General features: G+C 44.1%; 1 protein-coding gene across 5 annotated transcripts in view; it reads left to right on the top strand.

Annotated features, from left to right (window-relative positions):
* The window catches only part of col27a1.L (collagen, type XXVII, alpha 1 L homeolog), a 314,667-nt gene that overhangs the window by 200,200 nt on the left and 91,290 nt on the right, over nucleotides 1-23,177 (top strand). For all 5 annotated transcript variants that reach the window (XM_041573258.1, XM_041573257.1, XM_041573260.1 and 2 more), the window contains 2 exons: nucleotides 21,048-21,101; nucleotides 21,270-21,332. In XM_041573258.1, the coding sequence (XP_041429192.1) occupies nucleotides 21,048-21,101; nucleotides 21,270-21,332 (117 nt within the window). The remainder of the gene's footprint in view (nucleotides 1-21,047; nucleotides 21,102-21,269; nucleotides 21,333-23,177) is intronic.

The raw sequence follows: 23,177 nt of genomic DNA on the forward strand, positions 1-23,177 counted from the left end.
TAACCAAAATGTTCAATTCTGCTGGCACTTAAAGGGTTAAATACTGAATTCTATTTTGTGCTTGTTTCTGTCTTAATAGTTTGGCTAATAATCTGTCGGCTTTGTTCCCTTTGGTCTAGAATATATGTCTCAGGCGTTACAGTCTATATGCTGTTTAGCTGCGAGGATTGCATTTCGTTTATCCCTTTTCTCATTTATTTGTTTAACAATATTTACATTCTAATTTTGGATGAGTTTTTTGTTTTCTAGTTGTGATAACTGGGTCTCCAATTGTGATTGCTCTAATTCTCTTTGTTTTCTTATTTGTTTAGCTTGGGGTATTAATTCTCCCCTAATAACCGCTTTGTGTGCCAACCAAGTATTTTGCCAATTAGCATCCTGCGGATTATTTTCTCTGAAATATGGTGTTATTTTTTGTTCTATATATGTATTTATTCAATACATTGTACTTTTTGCAGCAAGATGCTGTTCAGCCTCCAGGGGAGTTTCTCCGAGCATCTTTCGGGGAGAGTTGTAGACCAATTGGGGCATGGTCAGACCAAGTACGCAGACCTATCCATGGATGACTAACTTGTGTAGTGGTCTGTATGTCTGTCAAAAACATGTCAATCCTAGTGTGAGTGTGGAATCTTGGGCAGAAATAGGTTTACTCCTTTACAGTTGGGTTTTTTTTTTTGCCTGGGCCAATTGGTTTTTGCTAGCCGCCCCTTTAATCCCTCTGTGAATATCTATGTGTGGCTTTACGGTCATATTAAAGTCGCCAGCTATTATACATTTTCCTTGTTTCTCAAAGAGACAGCGGCCTGCAGGATCAGCAATGGAGTGCAAGAGTTGAAAGGATACCCTAGCGGAAATGAAAATGGAGACACCTTTTGTCTTGTTTTGAGAATAAGAATGAAAAGTGTGGGGATCTGTTGGAGAATCTAGGCGGGTTTTTAATACTAAAATGCGTTCCCTGAAAAAATAGTACATCAGCCTTTGCTTGCTGAGCATCTCTAAGAGCCGGATTCCTTTTATGGGGGGAATTTAGTCCCCTTGCGTTGCAAGAGTAAAAGCGTACCATTTCTCCTCTACAGTCCAATGCTTTACCCTCAGCCTCAATTTGCATTCCCTAAGGCAAACTTACTCAATTCTCCTTGTCCTTGCACATTTGTTCTCTGTACCAATAAGTAACGTATACTGATATTTACATATTGCTTGTACCAAAAAGAGATGAAAGAAAAAGCTGTAAAAAGAAACATATCCAACCGTATGACAAACATTTGTAAACCTAACAACTGCAAATGATGCGTGTGGTAGCAATCAGCGATTACCACAGATTTACTTCTCAAAAATGATTTTAAAAAACTAGGTGATGGCTGAGGACTTCCAAGGTCATTTTCTCAGAGATATTACCTGAGCCACGAGCAACGCTAAGGAGACAGCGGGAGCGTAGGGAGATTAATGCGTGGCTGAGAGATTGGTGTAGGGAGGAGGGTTTTGGGTTTTTGGAGAACTGGGCTGATTTTTCAGTCGGCTACAGGCTCTTTGCTAGGGATGGGCTGCACCTCAATGATGATGGGGCAGCTGTTTTGGGAGAGAAAATGGCTAGAGGGTTGGAGAAGATTTTAAACTAGGTGTGGGGGGGGAGGGTTCAGTAAAAGATTCAGTGGAAAACAGGTTATATGAGATAGTGGGCAAAGAAAGGGAAAATTGGGGAGGAGATTTGGCTGGGGATACTGTTAAGGATAGGGAGGACCACATGTCATATGTTCAATATGGTGCCAGTATTAAATGTATGTTTACAAATGCAAGAAGTCTGACTGGTAAAATGGGAGAGCTGGAGCTGCTGGTGTTGGAAGGAAAATATGATGTGATTGGTGTGGCCGAAACATGGCTGAATGAGTCGCGTGACTGGGCAGTAAATATCAGTGGCTATACTTTGTTTCGGAGGGACAGAGGCAATAGAAAAGGAGGAGGGGTATGTCTGTTTGTTAGGCAGGATTTAAAAGCTCATATAAAGGAGGAGGTGATGTTAGAAAATGAGGGGGCAGAAGTCGTATGGGTGGAGTTCTTCACCAATTGTAAAGAATCCAGCAAATTAATTGTAGGCGTATGCTATAGACCCCCTAATGTAAGTGAGGAGGAAGAGACAAAGCTCCTAATGCAAATAGAAAAGGCTGCTAGTTTAGGTAAAGTAATGATAATGGGGGATTTTAATTACCCAGATATTGACTGGAGCAACGGTACTGCTAGATCAGTTAATGGGATCAAGTTTATAAACTTATTGCACGACAATTTTTTAGCACAGGTTGTTGAGGAGCCTACCAGAAAAAATGCTATTCTTGATTTAGTGATCTCAAATGACCCAGAACTTATAGCAAATGTGCAAGTCATTGAACCCCTGGGTAAAAGTGACCATAATGTTATATCTTTTAATGTCTGGTGCAAAAAGCAAAAATTTGCTGGGGCAACAAAAACCATGAATTTTGCAAAAGCTAATTTTAGTGCCTTGAGGGCTGCCCTACAGAGCATTGATTGGGGCATTAGGTTTTTGGCTAAAAACACAGAACAGAAATGGTTGTCCTTTAAAATGATATTAAATCATTACTGCTCTCAATTTATTCCATTAAGGACTAAACGTAGAAGCTCCAAGAATCATCCTGTGTGGCTTAATACAGAAGTAAAGAAGTTAATGGGAAAGAAGAGAAAGGCATTTAAAAACTACAAATCTGTAGGGACAGAAGCTGCATTTGATGTATATACAGTAAACACTGTAATAAATGTTGTAAATCAGCAATCCGGAAGGCTAAGAAAAGAAATGAAGAGTTAATTGCGGTGGAGGTGAAAACTAACCCTAAAAAGTTTTGTAAATATATTAATAGTAAAAAGATGCAGGTTGAGAGTGTTGCTCCATTAAATAATGGTACCAGTATGGTTGTAACAGATACAGAAAAGGCAAATGTGTTAAATCAGTTCTTCTCTTCAGTGTATACAATAGAGGAGTCTGGGTTCACAGGCTCACTTAATAACTGCACGAATGGTTCAGCTCAATCTTGTCAGTGGCTGACTCAGGATATGATTCCAAAAGCTTTAATACAAATGAATGTAAACAAGGCTCCAGGGCCTGATGGCATACACCCCCGGGTTCTAAGAGAGCTTAGTTCAGTTTTAGACCAGCCCTTATTTCTGATTTTCTCAGATTCACTGTCATCTGGTATGGTGCCTATGGATTGGAGAAAAGCTGATGTTCTTCCAATATTTAAAAAGGGATTACGATCTCAGCCTGGCAATTATAGGCCAGTAAGCTTGACATCTGTGGTGGGCAAACTATTTGAAAGCTTGTAAAGGGATCACATTCAAAATTTTGTCCTAATGAATGACATTATGAGCAGCAATCAGCATGGCTTTATGAAGGATAGGTCACGTCAGACGAATTTGATTGCATTTTATGATGTGGTAAGTAAGATGCTGGACAGTGGGGGGGGGCAGTAGATGTGATCTATTTGGATTTTGCCAAAGCGTTTGATACTGTGCCCCACAAACGACTGCTTTCTAAACTAAGGTCTGTTGGGCTTAATGAAGTCGTTTGCACGTGGATAGGAAACTGACTACAGGATCGGGTACAGAGGGTGGTTGTTAATGGGACATTCTCTACTTGGAGTAAGGTTCTTAGTGGGGTCCCCCAGGGCTCAGTATTGGGTCCACTTTTATTTAACTTGTTCATTAATGACTTAGGGGAGGGTTTTGTAAGTAATGTATCAGTGTTTGCAGATGACACTAAATTATCCAGCCCAATTAATTCCATCCAGGATGTGCCACTTGCAACAGGATCTTGACAAACTGGCAATCTGGGCAGCTAAGTGGCAAATGAGATTCAATGTTGATAAATGTAAAGTCATGCACCTGGGATGTAAAAATATCCACTTATACCCTTAATGGGACTGCACTAGGCAAATCCATTATGGAAAAGGACCTTGGAGTCCTTGTAGATGATAAACTTGGCTGTAGCAAGCAATGCCAGTCAGCAGCATCAAGGGCAAATAAGGTCTTGAGCTGTATTAAAAGGGACATAGAGTCACGGGAGGAGGGGATCATTCTTCCACTGTATAGAGCACTTGTAAGGCCCCATCTAGAATATGCCGTACAGTTTTGGTCTCCATCACTCAAACAGGACATTATTGTATTAGAGAGGGTACAGAGAAGGGCAACTAAGCTGGTAAAAGGTATGGGAAATCTTAGCTATGAGGAAAGACTGGCTAAGTTGGGGATGCTCACGCTGGAGAAGAGGCGCTTAAGGGGTGATGTGATAACTATGTATAAATATATAAGGGGACCATATAATAATCTCTCAAATGCTTTATTTACCAGTAGGTCTTTCCAGCTGACACCAGGTCACCCATTCCGATTAGAAGAAAAGAGGTTCCGCCTAAATATTCAGAAGGGTTTTTTACAGTGAGAGCTGTGAAGATGTGGAATTGTCTCCCTGAATCAGTGGTACAGGCTGATACATTAGATAGCTTTAAGAAGGGGTTGGATGGTGTTTCAAGTGAGGGAATACAGGGTTATGGGAAATAGCTCATAGTCCAAGTTGATCCAGGGACTAGTCCGATTGCCATTTTGGAGTCAGGAAGGATTTTTTCCCCCTTTGAGGTAAATTGGAGAAGCTTCAGATGGGTTTTTTTTGCCTTCCTCTGGATCAACTGGCAGATAGGTAGTTAATAAAAAGAAAAAAAAAGGTTGAACTCGATGGACGTGTGTCTTTTTTCAACCTTACTTATTATGTTACTATGTTACTTCTCACCAAAACTTGAGTCAGCGGGGGCTTCGGAGATTTTTCATCTCTTTTTGGTCAGTGGAGCTTAAATATTACCTTGAAGTAGGTGCGACGCTAACCAGCCCACAAGATGGAGGCAAAGTAACTGCGCTCCGACGAACCAAGGCTGATCCTCAGCAATTGAGACAGGAACATTAGCAAGAGGGTGAGAATCTTTAACACCTCAGTTCTCTGAAGGGATGGGGCAGACGCGGAACCCGAAAAAAGATCAAAAACGAGTCACTGCATTCTTCCAGCACGAGACTCGCCCTCCGCCACCTTAGACCAGACACAACAAGAGTCCCTAGCAGAGCTCCCAGATATGTCGGCGCCAGATGCGGCCCCAGCCCAACAGCTGCGGGACCCGCTGGCGGAACTCCGCACTACACTCCAGGCCGACTTCAGACAACCGGCATCTGACCTCCGCAGAGAATTGCAAGAGGTTGGCGAACGGACGGCCCATGTCGAAGAGAAGATGGAGGAATTTGCTGACGCACATAAACTTACCGACACATGCTCCAAAGTGCAATCGGAGAATGACATCCTTAGAGACAAGGTGAGCGACCTAGAAGACAGGGCCCGCACGAATAACCTCAGAGTCCGGGGCATACCTACTAGAACTGCTGCAAACCACAATGCCGGGGGCCCAGGCCCTAGAACTCACAGTGGACCGCATCCATCGATTACCCAAACCGAAGGCCGCCCCCAAAAAAGCCCCTAGAGATGTCATACTGCGACTACTGTTGTTGCAAACCAAAGAACAGTTACTAGCGTCGGCTCGCAAAAAGGAGGGCCGGCCACCTTCAGCATTTGGAAATATATACCGAGTCCTGAAACGCAAAGCCTTCCATGAGGGCACAGCTACACTCAGGCAGCACGACATCCAATATCGCTGGGGCTAGCCGGTAAAACTGATCGTATTACGAAATGGTAACCCTGTTAACCTTGTGACCCTGGAAGAGGCCAAGAAGGCGGTAAGTAAATGGAACATCAAGCTGACACATCCTGAACGAAGATGCCAACCGCTTTCCTCCTCCCCTTCAATGCCCAACAAGGTAGCCAAAATGTGGCACTCTGGCTCGGAAGGCTAAAAGGTGGCTATGGAATCCTGTCTCACTACTACTACCGCTATTACCATTCCCTTGTTCCTGTTTTGTTTTTGTTTTTTGCAATATTGAAGTTAACCCCCACATCGACCAGGATCACTGCATCTTTCCATGAAAGATACTTTCCTTGGGGAGAATCCTCTGTGCCTTCAGGATCGAATTCAACCCACCTTTGCTACCCCCCCAGGACGCCTTCAATTTTCAACCAGGTGTCTAATTTTGTGGTCCCTCGGTAGTAAACCCCAACCCAGTTAACCAAGCATTCCCATGCACATTGTTGTTTGTTGATTTGCTTGTTTACTGTTGATCAGCCATCATTCCAACCTAATGTTTGTATTTTTATGGTAGAGGGTTTCACGGGTATGGGGAAAAGCGATCGCCTCGAGCCTCGCAATGCTGCGATTTTATTCTCTTAACGCGAGGGGAATAAAGTCCCCCCCCACAAACGCAACCAAGCACCCCATGACGCATTTGAGGCCCGAGCCGATATTTTTTTCTATCAGGAAACCCATTTTTGCAAAACCAACCTTCCGAGGTTTGATAATAAACATTACCCATCTAGCTTTCATGCCTGTTCCCCGAACAAAACCAGGCGTGTCTCAATACTCATAGGGTCTAAGGTGCCATTGCAGGTATCCAAGGTGATCGCTGACCCCCAGGGAAGATACTTACCATTACCATATGTAAAGTGGGAACCACAGATTTTTACCCTTATCGACATTTATGTCCTTAACGACAACCAAACTCAATACCTAGCCAAAACGCTACCAAAATTACTGAAGTCTAAACTGGGAAGGTGTATCATGGCCGGAGACTTCAATGCAGTCCTAGACCCCACACTAGATGTCCTTAGATTAAGCCCAACTGCCAGCGGTAGCCCGTCTAATGGCCCAGCACAGAAGTCCAAAGATTTGCTCCATCTCCATGCCCTGATAGATGTCTGGAGAGCTAAACATCCGAGAGAAAGAGGCTCTACGTACTTCTCTCCCCAGACAAGACACCCACACTCAAATAGACCTATGCCTTGCAGACCCACAAACCACATCTCAAATCTCTAAGACCTGGATCGGCCTCCGTACACGGTCAGATCATGCCCCTGTGAATATCGAGCTATGGCCCACCCACCACGCACAAAGCAAAGGGAAATGGAGAATCGACGAGTCACTCTTATCAAACTTGGAACATCAGAAATTTGTAGATGAAAAAATGAAGCAATATTTTACAGACAATAAACAACCGTCCACAGACCCACACATTCTATGGCTAGCCCATAAGGCGGTCATACGGGGGGAACTGATCTCCCTAGCCAAAAGGTCTAAAACGTTAGCAGCCAACCAAAGCCATCAACTCGAACTTAAGCTCTCCAAACTCGAAAACAAAAAACTTGCTCCAACCCACCCCTAAAACGCAACTAGACATAACAGAAACTAACAAAGTATCCTATGCTAAAACACAGCATAGACTCCAACTTTTCAAACAATTTTACTACACGATGGGGAATAAAGCCAACAAACTCTTAGTGTCACAACTCAAACAAGAACAAGCCAAATCCAGGATGGCCTACCTCTCCACCCCCACGGCTAAGCTGACAGACCCCAAACAGATGATTTTGCCAACTATTCTGCTAAACTGTACAATTTGAATAAAGACCCCACGGAGTTCCAACCCACAGAAGCCCTAATACATCAATACTCCCAAGAACTTCAACTCCCTCACCCCAGCAGATAGAAAACATAAACAAAGACATCAGACGGGAAGAGGTAGAACATATAATACCGAATCTTAAACATAACAAATCACCAGGAGAAGATGGATTTACTAATACATATTATCAACAATTTAAACATATTTTGATCCCACACCTCACCTCACTATACAATAACATTAAAGACACGGGAGTGATCAAACCCGAATTTTTGACAGACCAAAATTGTCACAATCCCGAAACCCAATAAACCCTCTGACCTATGCCAAAACTACCGCCCAATCTCACTGCTCAACACAGACCTGAAAATCTACTCTAAAATATTAGCTGATAGACTGAATGACCTACTTCCCACTTTGATCAGCAATGACCAGGTTGGATTTATTTTGGGCAGGCAGGGGCCCGATAGCACTCGGAGATTCCACAGTTTACTACGCATAATCAAACAAACTGGGCAACCTACTGTATTACTGTCGCTAGACGCTGAGAAGGCGTTTGACCGGGTTTATTGGATGTACATGAGTAAAACACTCCAGCAATTTGCCCTTGGCCCTACTTTCATAAAAGCAATACAGCCTTTGTACTCCCAAGGTGAGTGTGTCCGGGATCCTGTCGGACGCCTTCCCCGTTACTAACGGGACCCGCCAGGGCTGCCCACTCACCCCCCTCATCTTTGCTCTGATGGTAGAACCGCTGGCCCAAAAGATCAGGGATGACGCAGATATTGGAGGTCTAGCAACAAAAGCAGGGACTCGGAAAATAGGGCTTTTTGCAGATGACATTCTGCTCACCTTAACCAATCCTACCATATCCATCCCGAATCTCCTGAAGAGACTCCTAGAGTTGCCAAAAATTTCCTGGTATAAGATTAACACGGCTAAGACCCAGGCTCTCCCCATTAACGTCCCACAAGTCTCCCTAGCCGCCCTTACTTGTGCATTTCAGTTTGAGCGGAGAGAGAAGTTCTTAGTCTATCTAGGGCAGTGCTGTCCAATTTATATGGTACAGAGGGCGGGAATTTGTCTAATCGACATGGTGGAGGGGCGATAATGGAAGGCAGTGTTAGCCACTCCCTGTTTTTAGACCACACCCACTTTAAACCACACCCATGTTAGCGCAAGACCATGTCCACATTAATAGCACCCCAAAAAACCAGATGGTTGGTGCTCACTGCAGGGATCGGGCAGGAACTAGGGGTAGGCAGAGTAAACGGCCGTCTAGGACGCCATCATTGAGGGGCGCACTTATAATGGGGTTTTTTCTTTCTTTTTTTTTTTCAAGCGTTTATTTAATCATTTGTTTCAGTAATGATGGTCGCTCCTTCGGGTGGAATCCCCCTCCTTCACCTTCTCCCTCTTGCCAGCAAGTGATAACTCCTTCTGGGCCGTGCGTCAGTGCAGCGTGACGTGCGTATTTGCGTCAATGACATCACTGATGCGGTTGGGTGGCAGAGAGAGGCAGAGAGCTGGGGGGCTGCTCGTTGTGGCTGGCACTCGCTGCTCTCAGCCTTGCACAGTTGCACTGAACTGAAGACATTCTTTCTATTACTGTAAAGTGTGAAGCTTCCTGCTGGCACAGCCAGGTACAGATTTGGGGGCCATATGTTTGCTGTTGCTGCTGGGCTGGGCGCTGGCACAGGTACATAAATACTTGGGGGCAATATGATGTGATCAGATTTCTTTTTGGCTGCTGCTGACACAGGTAAAGATTGGAGGCAATATAATGGCTGCTGGAGGGCTGCTGGGCTTGCTGGTACAGGTATAGCGAGCAGTAATATAAATGAAAAAGTGTTGTACATTTTCTTGCTCTCTTTATTTAAAAACCATCATGATAAGGAGGGAAATGGCAATGCAGGACAGGGGGCGCTGAGTGAAGCTCTAGCCTAGGGTGCCAAACTACCTTGGGGCGGCACCGGCAGGGATGTCACTCATATGTGAAAACAGTTAAGTCATATAAGACATACCCTTAAATCCATATGCCTCCTCCTCCCCTGTGTATAATACAGTACCCCAGCATATGATTAAACATCTTAGGGGCCCCTCACAATAATTTTCAAATGTTAACAAACCCCCAGAACAAATACCAGACTTACGTTCCATAGGGATCATAGGTCAGGCAGAGTATGGCAAACACAGGGTGCAAAGAGCAGGCAAAGTATGACACACACACACAGGGAGCAGAGGGAAGGCAGAACAGAGCAGGAGACAGGAATCAGGACCAGTCTAATATGTACTACATCCAGTGACACAGTGCTGGTGCCCCATTACCATTTTGAATAAAGTGTGAACAATGTGGGCAGTTTCAGTCTGGGTCTCAGGTGTGAACAGTACAGGCCTTTAGGGGAGTGAACCATAGAGGTGTGACAAGTGTGAACAATACAGGAGGATCGCAGGTGTGAACAATGCAGGGGATTACATTGTGAATTTGAGGTTTAAACAATGCAGGGGCCAGTTAATCTCCATAGTGATACCTTTTAAATTTTACACAAGGTAAGCAGACAGAGCAGGTAGACTTTGATATGGAGGGCCACGCAATGGGGGGTCGCGGGCCGCCAGTTGGACAGCCCTGATCTAGGGGTTAAGATACCTAAAGACCCCGAGAATATTTTTTAAATGAAACTACCAACCCCTGCTGCACAAAATATCCCAAGACTGTAATAGGTGGAGAAGAGAATTGATATCTTGGTTAGGCCGAATTGGGGCTGTTAAAATGAAGTTTCTACCTCAGATATTGTACCTATTTAGGACCTATTCCAGATCTCGCTGGCGCCCTCCTACTGCAAGGCTCTACAGAGGACACTTAACCGAGGGTAAAATTCCAGACGGCACAGTTATCCAGAGCAGCGGGTGGCCTGGGTATACCAAATGTCAAGTTTGATCATTCTGCATCGATATTGGAATCCACAGTGCGTACGCACGCGGGCCAAAAAAATGGATTGACCTAGAAGCAGAGTTTGCTCATCTCCGATCACTGGAACAATACTTCTGGCTGGATAAAGAACACAGACCCCACCCCCCTCACTAACCTGCTACCTACCACCAGGTTTAGGCTACAAACATGGCATAAACTGGCATCGAAACTTAACTTTGGCTCGTTTCCCTCACCACTGTTCCCGCGGCGCTACCTCGAATCATTCCCCACATCCAAATCACATCTTGGTGCCAAAAAGGGATACGTATAGTAGCCGATCTATACCCACTCAACTCCCTTGCAACGTTTTCAGAACTTGGCTGAGAAGTATAACCTTGCGCAGACTGACCAATATGCTTACCTACAAATTATCCACTGGCTCCGCACTGCTGTTAAGAACTACAAGACTATTAGGGCCAAAACATTTATGGAATACCTCTGCAAACAGGGCTGCAATGGGAAAAAAAACTCATTTCAAACTGCTACAAGCCCAACACCCTAATGATAAACTCTCATATATGAGCAAGTGGGAACAAGATCTCCAAAACACCTTTACCCCACAGCAATGGCAAAGCATATTAGCAGCACCGCAGGGAGCAACAGAATGCACAAACCAGAAGGAGGCCTACATCAAACTTATTTACAGATGGCACGTACAGTATCCCCAATACGTTTATCCCAAATCATACCACATTATCCGGTATGCTGTTGGAGAAGCTGTGGAGCCCTGGCAACAAGTCTTTGACCTCATAACCCAACTATTAGGCCAGCAAATCCCTATGTGGCTTTACTGCAACTTTACCCAGCGAAACTCCCCAAACCCACAAGACAACAGCTTTTTTATACGCTTAATGCTACGACCACCCTGATGGCAAAATATTGGAAATCCCCCCACATCACCGTCTTTGCAGGAATGCAAAAATCGCATTGACATTAGATGCAGAGAGAGAAGGCTCCTTGGACACTTACTTACCTTAAAATGTGGGGGAAATGGTCTAACTATAAAACAATGCAAACGACCCCTACATAAACATCTAAGAACTTAGATGATGTTTAGGCACGATGGCTGATCTGATTAAATTTGTTTATCCTTTTTTTTTTTTGTTATAATGATTATTAGTTGTACGCACTATATATTATAAGCACTCTAGATGGTATAGTTTACATCCAGCAACTTTCCACACTATGTACTGGATACTGGATTGTCACATTGTTGTGTACTATATATCGCACCACTTGACTGCAGCTTTTTACTTGTCTGTTGAACAAATAAAACTGAAGTTACAAAAAAATATTACCTTGAAGTTCTGTAACTTCTGTATCCTTAGGGGGGGGGGGTTAAAGGCTCATGTGAAGTTTTATTTCTCTCTAACCAACTCTATGCTTTGAACCATTCTCTCTTCAGCCTACGTGGTGAAGTTGGAGTTTTGTGCGGAGACGAAAGCACTATATCCTTCTCTGAAGTGATGACGTTCCCTCTAATAAGAGCTTTTTTTGCTTCTTCTGCGGAAGACAGTGTGGTGGGCACTCCATTCCTTTGAATTATGAGCTTGATTGGATAGCCCCATCTATAGGGAATGCTGTGTTGACGTAGCAGCTTAGTTGTTTTCGCAACAGTCTCTCTCTTAAGGAGTGTAGCCGGTGACAAATCTGTGAAGAGCTCTAGACCTTTATATTACTCTGGCCATCCCTCCTTTCTGGCAAGCTATAATAGTCTATCTTTGTTTTTGTCGAAAACAAATTGCGCTAAAATATCCCTTGGTGGTGCTTCCGGGGCTGCTTTTGGTTTGGGTACCCTGTGTATATGCGGTCTAACGTCCTTCCCAATTGGTGCATATCAGGCATTATTGCATCTGTAAGCTGCAACATATATTGCTCTAAGTCTTGTGGGCCTACCGACTCAGGGATCCCCCTTAACCGCAAAGTGTTGCGGCGTGACCGGTCTTCCAGATCTGTTACCTTGTCCAGTAGACGGTCTGCCTTCGATTGTAGTTTACTATGGGCGTCTGCAAATTCACTCAATTGTTCCTCCAAATGCGCGGTCCTTTCTCCGACATCCTGAATATCTTTGCGGAGTTCCTCCGACATTTGTTTAACGTGTTTTTGGAGCGCGCCTTTCACCTTTTGCAGCATTTCGTGGATTTGTGCCGCCTTTCTGCGAGTCCGGCATTGGTTTTTGCTGTTCTTTATCCGCGCATCGTGGCGTTTCCAATATGGCGGCCGAGGCCCTTGCGGAGCGCTGCGGAGCCGGGGTAAAATAGGTAGAGACCGTTTTCTGATCTTTCTTCAGGTTTCTCCTTTGGCCCATCATACTCTGGAGGCTTTCTGCTGTCTTTCTAGGCTGTTTTGAGCCCAGTAAATGTACCCCTTGAGGATGGTTGCTCCCCTGATCCACCGAGATTGTTCTTGGTGGCTTGGCAAACTCGGCCCCTCGGGCCTGGTGTTTTTGATGCGGGGAAGGAGGCGATATCGCCTTCAATCTCGACAAGGGTGAAGTCGGCATCTAGTTCCGGTAGGTGCCTTGAAACTAAAGCGGGGAGCGTTACCGACCGCGGGCATTGTTTACTATCCGTTTTAGTTTTGTTTAGCTCAGAGGTGTACCGTCGAGGGTGTTAATGTGCAAATAACCGGCAGATCTTCAGTAGGTCAGCGATGTTTGTGCTTTCTGCTGTAGTCAAAAGGGCTATTGAGGCGAGGGGTGTAGCTCTGTACTTTAAAAAGAGATACGTTTTGCTTGGCTCTTGTATCGTTGAGATATTTTTGCGGAATCTAGAGGTCCATGTTTTCGGCCTGTTTGTGTTGTTTCCAGGCAAGCTTGTTTGTCGGGGAGGGGCATTTGGCATTGACTCGTTTGGCTTGGAGAGGGTCCACCTTTGCCTTTCCTAGGTTGCGCGCTCGGAGGGCATTAATGCGTGGCCCTCTAGTACAGGGGTAGGCAACCCGCAGCTCCGGAGCCTCATGCGGCTCTTCATTCTGCTTGCCGCGGCTCGGTCTTCAGGGCCAGATTTACATAGCAAGCACCCCTAGGCTCGCTGTCGTTCGTTGCCCTGTCCCCTTCCTTTTATTCAATAAAATTTTCATCATTGGGACCAGACCAATGGGGATTGGCGTACAGGAAATTTTTAAAACTCATATCTCCTGCGCCCCCCCCCCCAGTGTTTCTCTACAAAGTCGGGCCTGTCGGTCTTGTCTGTCACGTTATCTATACAGCCCTCGCACCTGCTGGTGGCTTCTTGAGTGTGCGACCGCGGTAAGCTATCTGTTAGCTTACCGCGGTCGCACACTGGGGATGCCACCAGCAGGTACGAGGACTGTATAAACGTCCCAGGGGTTACAGGCAAGACTGAGCCGCAGCAAGATGATTCATCATGGTCCTTACCGTGGACACACACTCAAGACAAGAGAGGGAAGATCAGCATGGAGCTTCAGAAACAGAAGTCACATTAAACAGATGAGAACACTAGCATTTGATAGGGCTAGTCAGCATTTAATTGATTTCAAAGTAGGCCTACACACTGCAATCATAGCACTTTGTAGCAGTTAAAATAAAAAAAAAGGTTCAAACTTTGAAAAGTTTCTAAGCGGTTTGATAGTAAAGGTTGCTGACCCCTGGTCTAGTATATGCTTTGCGTGCGTCGGCTGGTTTTTGGGGGGTGTCGGTCCACCAGAATTCAGCGTGACGGTTTGGGAAGTCTGCCTGTAGTCGGGCAAGCGTTTTGCCAACCTCCGCTGTCGCAGAGAGACGGCCTGCCTTAGGTGTCGTGCGATGTGTACGGGAGTATGGTCTTAACGTGGGGGCGGGAGGAATTCCACCTCTGCCACTTTAGTTAGGAGATGATCCGTGGAGTAGGCCAGGTCGATTTGGGACATGGCTGACTTAGCTGGGGTGAAGCATGATTATTGGAACTCTCTGGGATGTCTCCAAGTCTGTCAGGCCTAGGGCTTCTGTCCAACCTTGGACGGTCACCTTCTGTCTGGTGGAGGAAAGTCTATGTTTTTGTCTGGTACTGCATTGAAGTCTCCTGCTATATGAACGGGTGCAAGTTTATCAGATGTCTGATGTAGCAGGTCTAGGCTGAAGGGGGGGGAGCGTTGTAGACACATACTATGGTTATGAGGCAGCGAGCTAGGACAGTATAAGGAAGTGACCTTTTTGGTCTGATTGTAGCGCTTGTAGGGGGGGAATGGGATTCCCTTCCTTATTAAAATAGCCACACCAGAGGAGTAGGATGAGTAGCGCGAGTGCTTTCCGTGGTTTTTCGAGGGACATGATTTTGCTGCCCGTAAGAGGTGTCTCTTGCAAAAGTCTAATTGTTTGTTTAACTCATTTATCCCTCTTACGTTCCAGGACGTCAGTCTAATTTTCCTTTCAAATTGTGGGTGTTTGGGGTGCACGGTCAGCGTTCCCGTCGCTGTCGGCGTTCCGCGCAAACCATTCGAGTACGAATGTATGGTTAGTAAAACATAACAAAAGGTAACCCCAACAAACCCCATCCCATCCGGTATCATCTTAGTTGTGAAAATACTACCCAAAAAATGGATGGATAGTCTTTGAATCTAACGGTTAAGAATAGCATTATTTAAAATGCCAATTTTTCCAAAAATTGCATTTCCTATCCGAAACCTTCCATTATTGCTAAAGCATCACGATGTGCAGAAGTTAGACCGAATCCTAAGCGATTTTATTTGGCACAACAAAAAACTTTATCTAAACTTAGGAAACCTAAATGTTTAGGAGGACTTTATGTCCCAGACTTTAGAAAGTTTAATATTGCTGCTAATACTAGATACATTGTGGAATGGTTATCTGGTAAAGAGAAATTGACTAATCTGGATCGGGAATTATTTCTGGACTCAAAAGAACATATTATATATTCTTTGCATCAAAACTGGTCTGAGCAGCATATAGATATTAAGAGAAACCCAATTTTTAGAGATACAACCAGTCCTTGGAAAATTTTATGCAAACAGAATAATCTAAATTTCAATGTCTCCCCTTTTTTATCTCCATTCTTTTTGAGAGGTTTTCCTATGAAGAAGCAAAGGAATCCATTTTCTTCTAAATGGAGAAAGTTTGGTATTTCTCAAATGATTCATATTTTCGATCCTGTTTTGGGACAGCCGCTTCCTTGGAAAATAGTTAAAGAAAAGTATTGTCTTCTGAGAAGGAAAAGCTAAGCTATTTGCAGATTAGACAAGGTTTCCAATGAATGGATAATAGAACAAAAGCACAACTATGTCAAAAAAATTATCAGTTTTATGAAAAAATCTATTGATTTCGATGTTTCTGATTTGAAATATTTGATTTGGTTTTCACAATAAACCATAAAAATCAATATGATAACAAACAGTATGCAGAATAAGAAGATTAATACAATGACATATTATACAGAATGTATAACTTACAATAAAGTAATACGTAAAAGAAAATAGAAACAAACAAGAACTAACTATCGCTAACTAAGCCAGTGGACGCATAGACATTCTTAAAAGAAAAAGAAGAAAAAGCCCATTGTCTTGGGAATGTCCGATAACCCGCCCTCTGAACATTTTACAATTGAAGAAACGGAGATCTTTGACTTCTGGTATTGGAGTCACAGAACTCAAAGTAAGGAGACCGTATAAGTCTAAATGATTCTTTGGAATTATTTCCTTTAGTTTTTACGAATAAAGCTTCCTGCCAACTAAGCTGGTTCACATAAGCCATTGTGTCTGTCAATAAGGGAGACTCATTTTGTAGGCAACAGTTAAATAAAGCCTTTCTGGAGGCAGCCCAAAATAAAATTGTCAATGTTGTATTTTCTGGGGACTTAAATTCTAGATTAAAATTTGGACAGCGCCTACTATCCTCTAGAAGCAACAAAGCAAAACCTGGAGATCATTTCATTGTATTTTCAGATGAATGTTTCGAAAACGGGTAACTTCCTTCCAAAATATCCTGATCTTTGGACAAGTCCACATGATACTCATCACACTTGGAACAGTATGATACAGGACTAGAAAAGATGCCTTTTGAACAAAAAAAAGTGAACTAACTTAAAATGTTGTATCCTCCAACTCTCATTGTAGAAACTCAGCCCATTTGTTGGACACTTGAAGTAATGGGCTGACCCATAATCATTCCCGAATTTTTTAGATATCGAGTTACTAGAAATCAAAGAAGGAATCTCCAAAAAGTCTCCCAAATCTCCAGCTAGCCTATGCTAATTTAGATGTTTCTTTGAACCCGCAGCATGCATTATTAGATGCGAAAGATTCTTTTCAGGTAGCTGACAATAATAGTTGTCCTATTATTGTTTCAGATGAAATATAGTCTTTTTGTTGGTTGGTTACGGCAGCTACTCGAATATCCCTATTTTTGTGTCGGATAAAAGAGAATCCCCCTTCTATGAAAGATATGCTCTCCTATCTATTTATCTTATGTACTCAAGAGGTAATTAGATTTCGAATGGATGATCTTCTCCAAAGAAATAGAATTAAGAATAGGCGGTCCCTTTATATTTCAATTTTAGAGGCTGATAGAAAGTCATTTCTCCTTAATCTTATGGGAGAAAATGTATGCTAATGAAACGTTAGAGGAACTGTTTTGTGCCTTCATTCACACGAGTGTTACTTTAGTTATACTTGCATTGGCAGGTTTTAATTTGTAAGGAAAAAATAACAGGTCTATTTCTTTTATTTTCCTTTATTATTATGTTATGTTTATTGTTTATTGTTTTCATGACCAATTTTCTGACCTTTATTGGTATGTCATTTTTCTTTTGTTGAAACATTGTCTGATTAACCTATTGTCAAGTCCTTGTATTTTAATGAAAGTCTCAATAAATAGAATTTCCAAAGCAAAGAAAATACTACCCTAAACCGCGAACAAGCGTTACGGTAGAGACCAGTCGTGGCTGGGCTCTGCGAGAGATATCCTCAAGGTCGACTTGAATTGAAGCGCGGGGCACGTACCCACTACTGGCTCGTTTATGGTGTTATGTGCTGCGGTGTAGCCGACGTGGTGGCCGCTCCCTTATTTTATGCCTTTACCGTCTAGGCAATTGTTTATGTCTGGTGGGTCAGTGAAAAATACGCGCTTGCTATCCGATCGTATCTTTAGCTTGGCTGGTTCTAACACTGCGTGCGTTACGTTCCCTTCTTTTTTGTATTCCAGTTGAGAAGCGTGGATAAAGCCATCTCTTTTTGGCCTGGTACTTGAAGTCCCCTGTGCGCCTTGCGGCATGCTAAGGCTACATCACGGTCCTTACAGTTTAGGAGCTTAGGCAGGAATGGGCGTGGAGGAGCTCCTGGAGGCGCTGGGTTGGTTGGGATTCTGCTTGCTGTCTCTACCACCTGGTGGGGGGAAAGGTGAACTCACCCAGGTGTTGTTTTAGCCACTTTGAAGAAGTCTTGCGGGTCTCTCCCTTCCACTCCCTCCGGTAGGCCCGCTAAGATTTTGTGTGGGCCTTTTTTGAAAGGTCTTCTGTGCGAGTGACCGCTTTTGTGTGCGAAGCTGCTGGCGGTTGGCCCGCAGCGGGGTGCAGGCGTCCTCCAGTTTGCTGATGCGGGATGATGGCGAGGCGGTCCGCTCCCTGACGTTTTGAGCGTCCTGGCGCAGAAGTGATAGTTCTGTGCGGAGTTTATCTATTTTATGAGTAAAGGTGGACGTCAGCTTCACTAGGCATTCCGCTATTGCGCGAAGGACCCCGTTAACGGGCAGGTCTTGCGTGGGAGATTGCGGAATATGCTGCGACGTGTTGGGGATAGAGGGCTGCGCCGCCATCTTGGCCCATTTCTCTGGCGTATACGCTGAACTTCTGGGCTTTTTTTAATGGGTCGTTCTTGCCTCCCATTGGTTCCCGTGGGTGTTGTGTAAGTCTGCTGTCAAGTTTGTGCGTCTTTGGGATTAAATGATCCTGCCGTGATGATTTTGCGACGGAGAGCTGCTTGCACACACGTCTGCTCTCCTGGGCTGTCGTGGCAGGCCCCAAAGATCAGATTTATTAAATGCTTGAAAAATGGTTTTGTTTATAGGTGAGTTTTTATTGGATTTAGTAAGCATTGTATAATGCCACCAACATAGTTTTACATAAAAACAAAAAAAAGTGAAATTGGTTGTCCAGGTTTGGTGGTTTGGTGGACAATACCATTTTGTGTAAGTGTATAATACTCATGCGAGGAGTCTAGCAAGTCAGTTACTCTGAATGATGGTATTAGACTGGGAAGCGAGTCTCATCCCGGGGGCCGGTATTTGCCAAACTTTCACTTTGCGTCCCTTGGTTTGTAGGTAAGTTCAATGAGCGGTAGGGCTTTATTGACCAGTTGCTTCCGTGCTTTAACTGATGGGTGAGTGTGGGCCCGTCCAATGTTTAGCCATGTTCTTTCTTGAGTCAAATAGGAGGGATCCAATTCTATCCCTAGCCTAGCGTAGCTGAAAGCCAGAATGTCAGCCATAAGCCCTGGGAGGCAAATTAGTATCGAGACAGCACTGGAAAATTGTACAGAGTCCACTAGAATCTGGAGGATGTCCGACCTATAGCGGGACAAGTTCAGATCGTATGGAAGAACGTGGCTGGCGGGAGCAAGCGGTATCTGGTCTTCTGCCTGTGGCACAGAGTCTCATGTGGATTTGGTGAATTATCTTGTATTAGATATGTGGGTTTTCTAGTTGGGATGAAGAAACAGTCGTGGGTTGTTTCCTCCCAGTCTCCTTGAGGGATATCAGCGAGCCAGCGGTGTTTGGCTGTTTGGGGCCTGTGGCGAGGACAAATGGGAAATGCTTTATATTTCAATTGATATCTTAGATGTTCTTCTTGTCCATTCCAAGAGAATTTTTTTCCCCTCAGGAAACAATAGCCAATTTTTTCTTTTTCTTTTTATTCCATTTGAAATGGAATGTGAATGTTATTTGAATTCTGGTGAATGTTATTTGAATTCTGGTGAATTCAGTGTACTTTGTTAACCTATTTTTGTTGGCTCGTTGTGAGGAAGAATGACCTTCTGCATCCATGCGGAAGCTGTTCTGCTATTCAAGATGGCGGCACCCAGTCATTCCACGAGGTTCTTCCCGGGCGCAGCGTTGTGACGCCAGCGCTGCAACGCCTGCGCAATTACGCCAGCGCAGTGACATCATCACGTCCATCTTTTGGCACCAAAGGAGGTCTATTTAAGGAGCCTGAAGGTTTGCAAACCTCGGACAATTGTAGGTTCTACTTTGTGCGTTACCTGGGTGCGTCAGTGTGTATCGATTCCTGTTCTTGATCTTGACCCATTGCCTGTTTATCGTTATTGAAGTCTTGCCGCCTGAAGGGACCTATTTGCCTGGACGGTGACCATTCTTTTGCCTAATCCCATTGTACCGGGAACAGTGCTGGACTTTGGCTTCCTCTTTGGTCCGCTACTCCAGATTGAGCCTTCGGGCCCTTACGCTCGTTCATTCAACGTTGACTCAGTTACCTTTGCTACCATTCCTACTTGTGGAAACGGGTCAACTTGCGATTGTGCTCGTTTTTGTGTTAAATCTCCGATAAAATGTTGACTACAGAATGGGCGTAGTAGTATGTATAAGCATTTTCATAAGCCAGTTCTAAGCTGCTTATAGTTGCAAAACCAACACGTGCATTATTTGAAGAAATAAACGTTGAGGTGCAAATGGATCGATTGGCTCCATAGTTGCCCTAGAATACTTCCCCTTCATTTATTGGATACCTCGCTCTCTTTGTGTTTTCCTCCCTTCAGCTGCAATGTTATATGCGCCCATCGCACCTGACAAGTATTCGTCAAAGAGCACGGCCGAGCCAACGGCCTCCCTTCCGTTTGCGCCATTAAAGGAGAAGGAAAGCGATGGAGGCATTTTATTGCCAATAGATTAGCCGCAATAGTGCAAGCTCGAATGCCATATTTATTCTGTCGAATGTTTTACCGTACCTGAGTAAAAAGCTCTAGAAACTCTGTTTGTTTAGAATAGGAGCTGCAGTATTAACGTGGTGTGACATCACTTCCTGCCTGAGTCTCTCCCTGCTCTGGGCTCAGATGACAGTAGGGGGGGGGGGGGAAAGAGGAGCAAACTGAGCATGCTCATGCCCGGGGCAAGGAGGTTTAAGCTGAAGGCAGGAAGTCTGATACAGAAGCCCATGAGTACGCAATAGAAGGCAAGAAATGGTGTATTTGTTTTGACAGGGGACTCTGAGCAGCATTTCTTTTGGGGTTTCCTGGTATATTTAGATGGACCTTTCTGACAAGGCTTACTTAGTTTTAACCTTTCCTTCTCCTTTAAACAGTGCTGTAAAAGGAGCTGTCTATTTAGATTCTGACTATTCTTATAGTTCCAAAATAGATGATCTTAGTTCGACATAGGTTTAATAGACACCCGATCATCTACTTATGTTCCATGCGAGAACCAAGAAGGTATACTGGCCCATTTCACGCGCCACACCATAACTAAACGGCTTAGATTTGTTTGCCAAAGAAATTGTCGTCGGTACCGTATCTGCTTTACGGTAGCCCGTGGATCGTCCGGCTCAAACTTCTTTTTTCTTTTCTTTTTAAGGGGGACGCCGGGGAGATGGGGTATCCGGGCATCGACGGACTCTTTGGACCCAAGGTATCCAGATTTCTGCTGTCCAGTGACCGCATTCCAAACTGTTTTGATTTTCTCCAAACAAAGCAGCAAAGTCGTTTGTTTGGAGAAGTCGAAAAAGACGGCCATGGCGGTCAGTTGCGAGGCTAAAAGTTGTTTGTTTATTTTCTCTGTGTTTTTTCTTTTTTACAGGGCCCTCCGGGCGATGTCGGATTTAAGGGCATTCAGGGACCAAAAGGACCTTTAGGATTAACGGTGAGTGCGGGTGTCTTTATATCTGGCTACTTGTAATATGCGGCGGCGATAATACAGCGACCATTGGGCAGTTAGAACATTCACCTACAAAACCCAAACGCATCTTGTTGTAAAATGCAAGCGAGTATTGGCCAAAATTGGTTGCTACGGACAACATGGCAGGTGAGGTTGGTGTTCAATGTTAAAGGGGTTGTTGACCTTCCGACACTTTATTCAGTGGAGTTGGTTTCAGATCATTCACCAGAAAGAAAGACTTTTTACAATGACTTTTTATTGACTACGTGTGACTGTTTTCCTTATACTGAAGAGTAAAGTGTGCATTTTTCATCTTCTAAAGCAGCTCTGGGAAAGGGGGGGGGGGGTTGCCGACCCTCTAAACTGATCTCAAGTCATCGAGTGGATACATTTCTTACGTCAGTCCCTGAGCAGAATACCTGGGTTTCATTAAAGAGCATATATGTTCTCAATGGATCAAACCCTGTTAAATAATGTAAAATGGTTAGAGTCCCCCCCCCCATCGCTAAAGTCTATTTTATCCCAATTAAAGCATTAAAAATGTGGAAGGATAATGGAAAATGGAAGAAATACTTACCTCCCAACTGTCCCGTTTTTATGGCGGGACAGTCCCGATTTTGACAGCTCAACCCGCAGTCCTGGGTTTGTTACTGAAATGTGCTGACTTTCTCTTTGATCTTCTGCACTGAACAGCCAGAAAAAATAGAAGGTTTCTAACTGAATAGATATTTCGATTCTTTTGTAACAGTTTAAGCTAAGCAGGTCTCTTGGGGGAGCTGTAGTTTAAACTGTCGTTTAAAGGAGAAGGAAATCTGAAAAATGATGGGACCAAAACTGCCATGTTTTAGATACTGAACATAATGCACGAGGTTAAAGTTTCAGCTTGTCAATAGCAGCAATGAGCGAGGACTTCAAACTTGTCACAGGGGGCCACCATTTTGGAAAGTGTCTGTGACACTCACATGCTCAGTGGGCTCTGAGCAGCTGTTGAGAAGCTAAGCTTAGGGCTCGTCACTAATTATCCGGCCGAAAATCAGGTTGGTCTGTCATCTAAGCTGATGCTACAGGGCTGATGATTCAATTCTGATGCTAATTGCACTGGTTTCTGTGTATTAATTACTAATCAGCCTTATAGGGAGACATTTCTATTCTATGAGTACTGTATTTTGTGAGTGGGCCCCTAAGCTCAGTAAGTGACAGCAGCACAGAGCATGTGCAGTGAATCAGCAGAAAAGAAGATGGGGAGCTACTGGGGCATCTTTGGAGGCACAGATCTTTACTGCTAAAGGGCTGCGGTTGCCTTGGGCTGGTACAGAAGCACAAATCATAATGTGCAACATTTCTAGCTACTTCTTTAGTTTAAATGTCCCTGTCCTTTAAAGGCCAATTCACCTTGATTAGGAATACTGTCATAATACATAAAAACCGTGGAAATGTGGTCAAACTTTCATAACTGACAAATGTTCTAAAATGGACATGGTAATTAGGGGGGGGGGGTGTGGTCCAAACTTTTTGTCCCTCTTTTGATTTGGCAAATTTTGGGAGGTATGGAAATGCTTTTTTTTTTTTTTTTTAATCCTTTTTGGGTGCAAAACATCTGTATTAGTTTGAAAACTGTGCTCAGCTCTCCCCCTTTGTAACTGCTTGTGTGTGAGTTTTTGGTATTAGGGCAGGACTCCAGGGACGATTCTCTGTGGTAGACGATAGAATGACTTACTTTATTTCCGTCACGACGCCTGAGTTTTTTTGCAGCGTGTTGGATTGCGCCGGAATTGTTCGTGGAGTCTTGCCCTTACCCCCTGTCTAAATGACAGAGCAGCAGCCAATGAG

Source organism: Xenopus laevis, chromosome 8L (assembly GCF_017654675.1).
Source record: "Xenopus laevis strain J_2021 chromosome 8L, Xenopus_laevis_v10.1, whole genome shotgun sequence".
NCBI classification, from domain to species: domain Eukaryota; kingdom Metazoa; phylum Chordata; class Amphibia; order Anura; family Pipidae; genus Xenopus; species Xenopus laevis.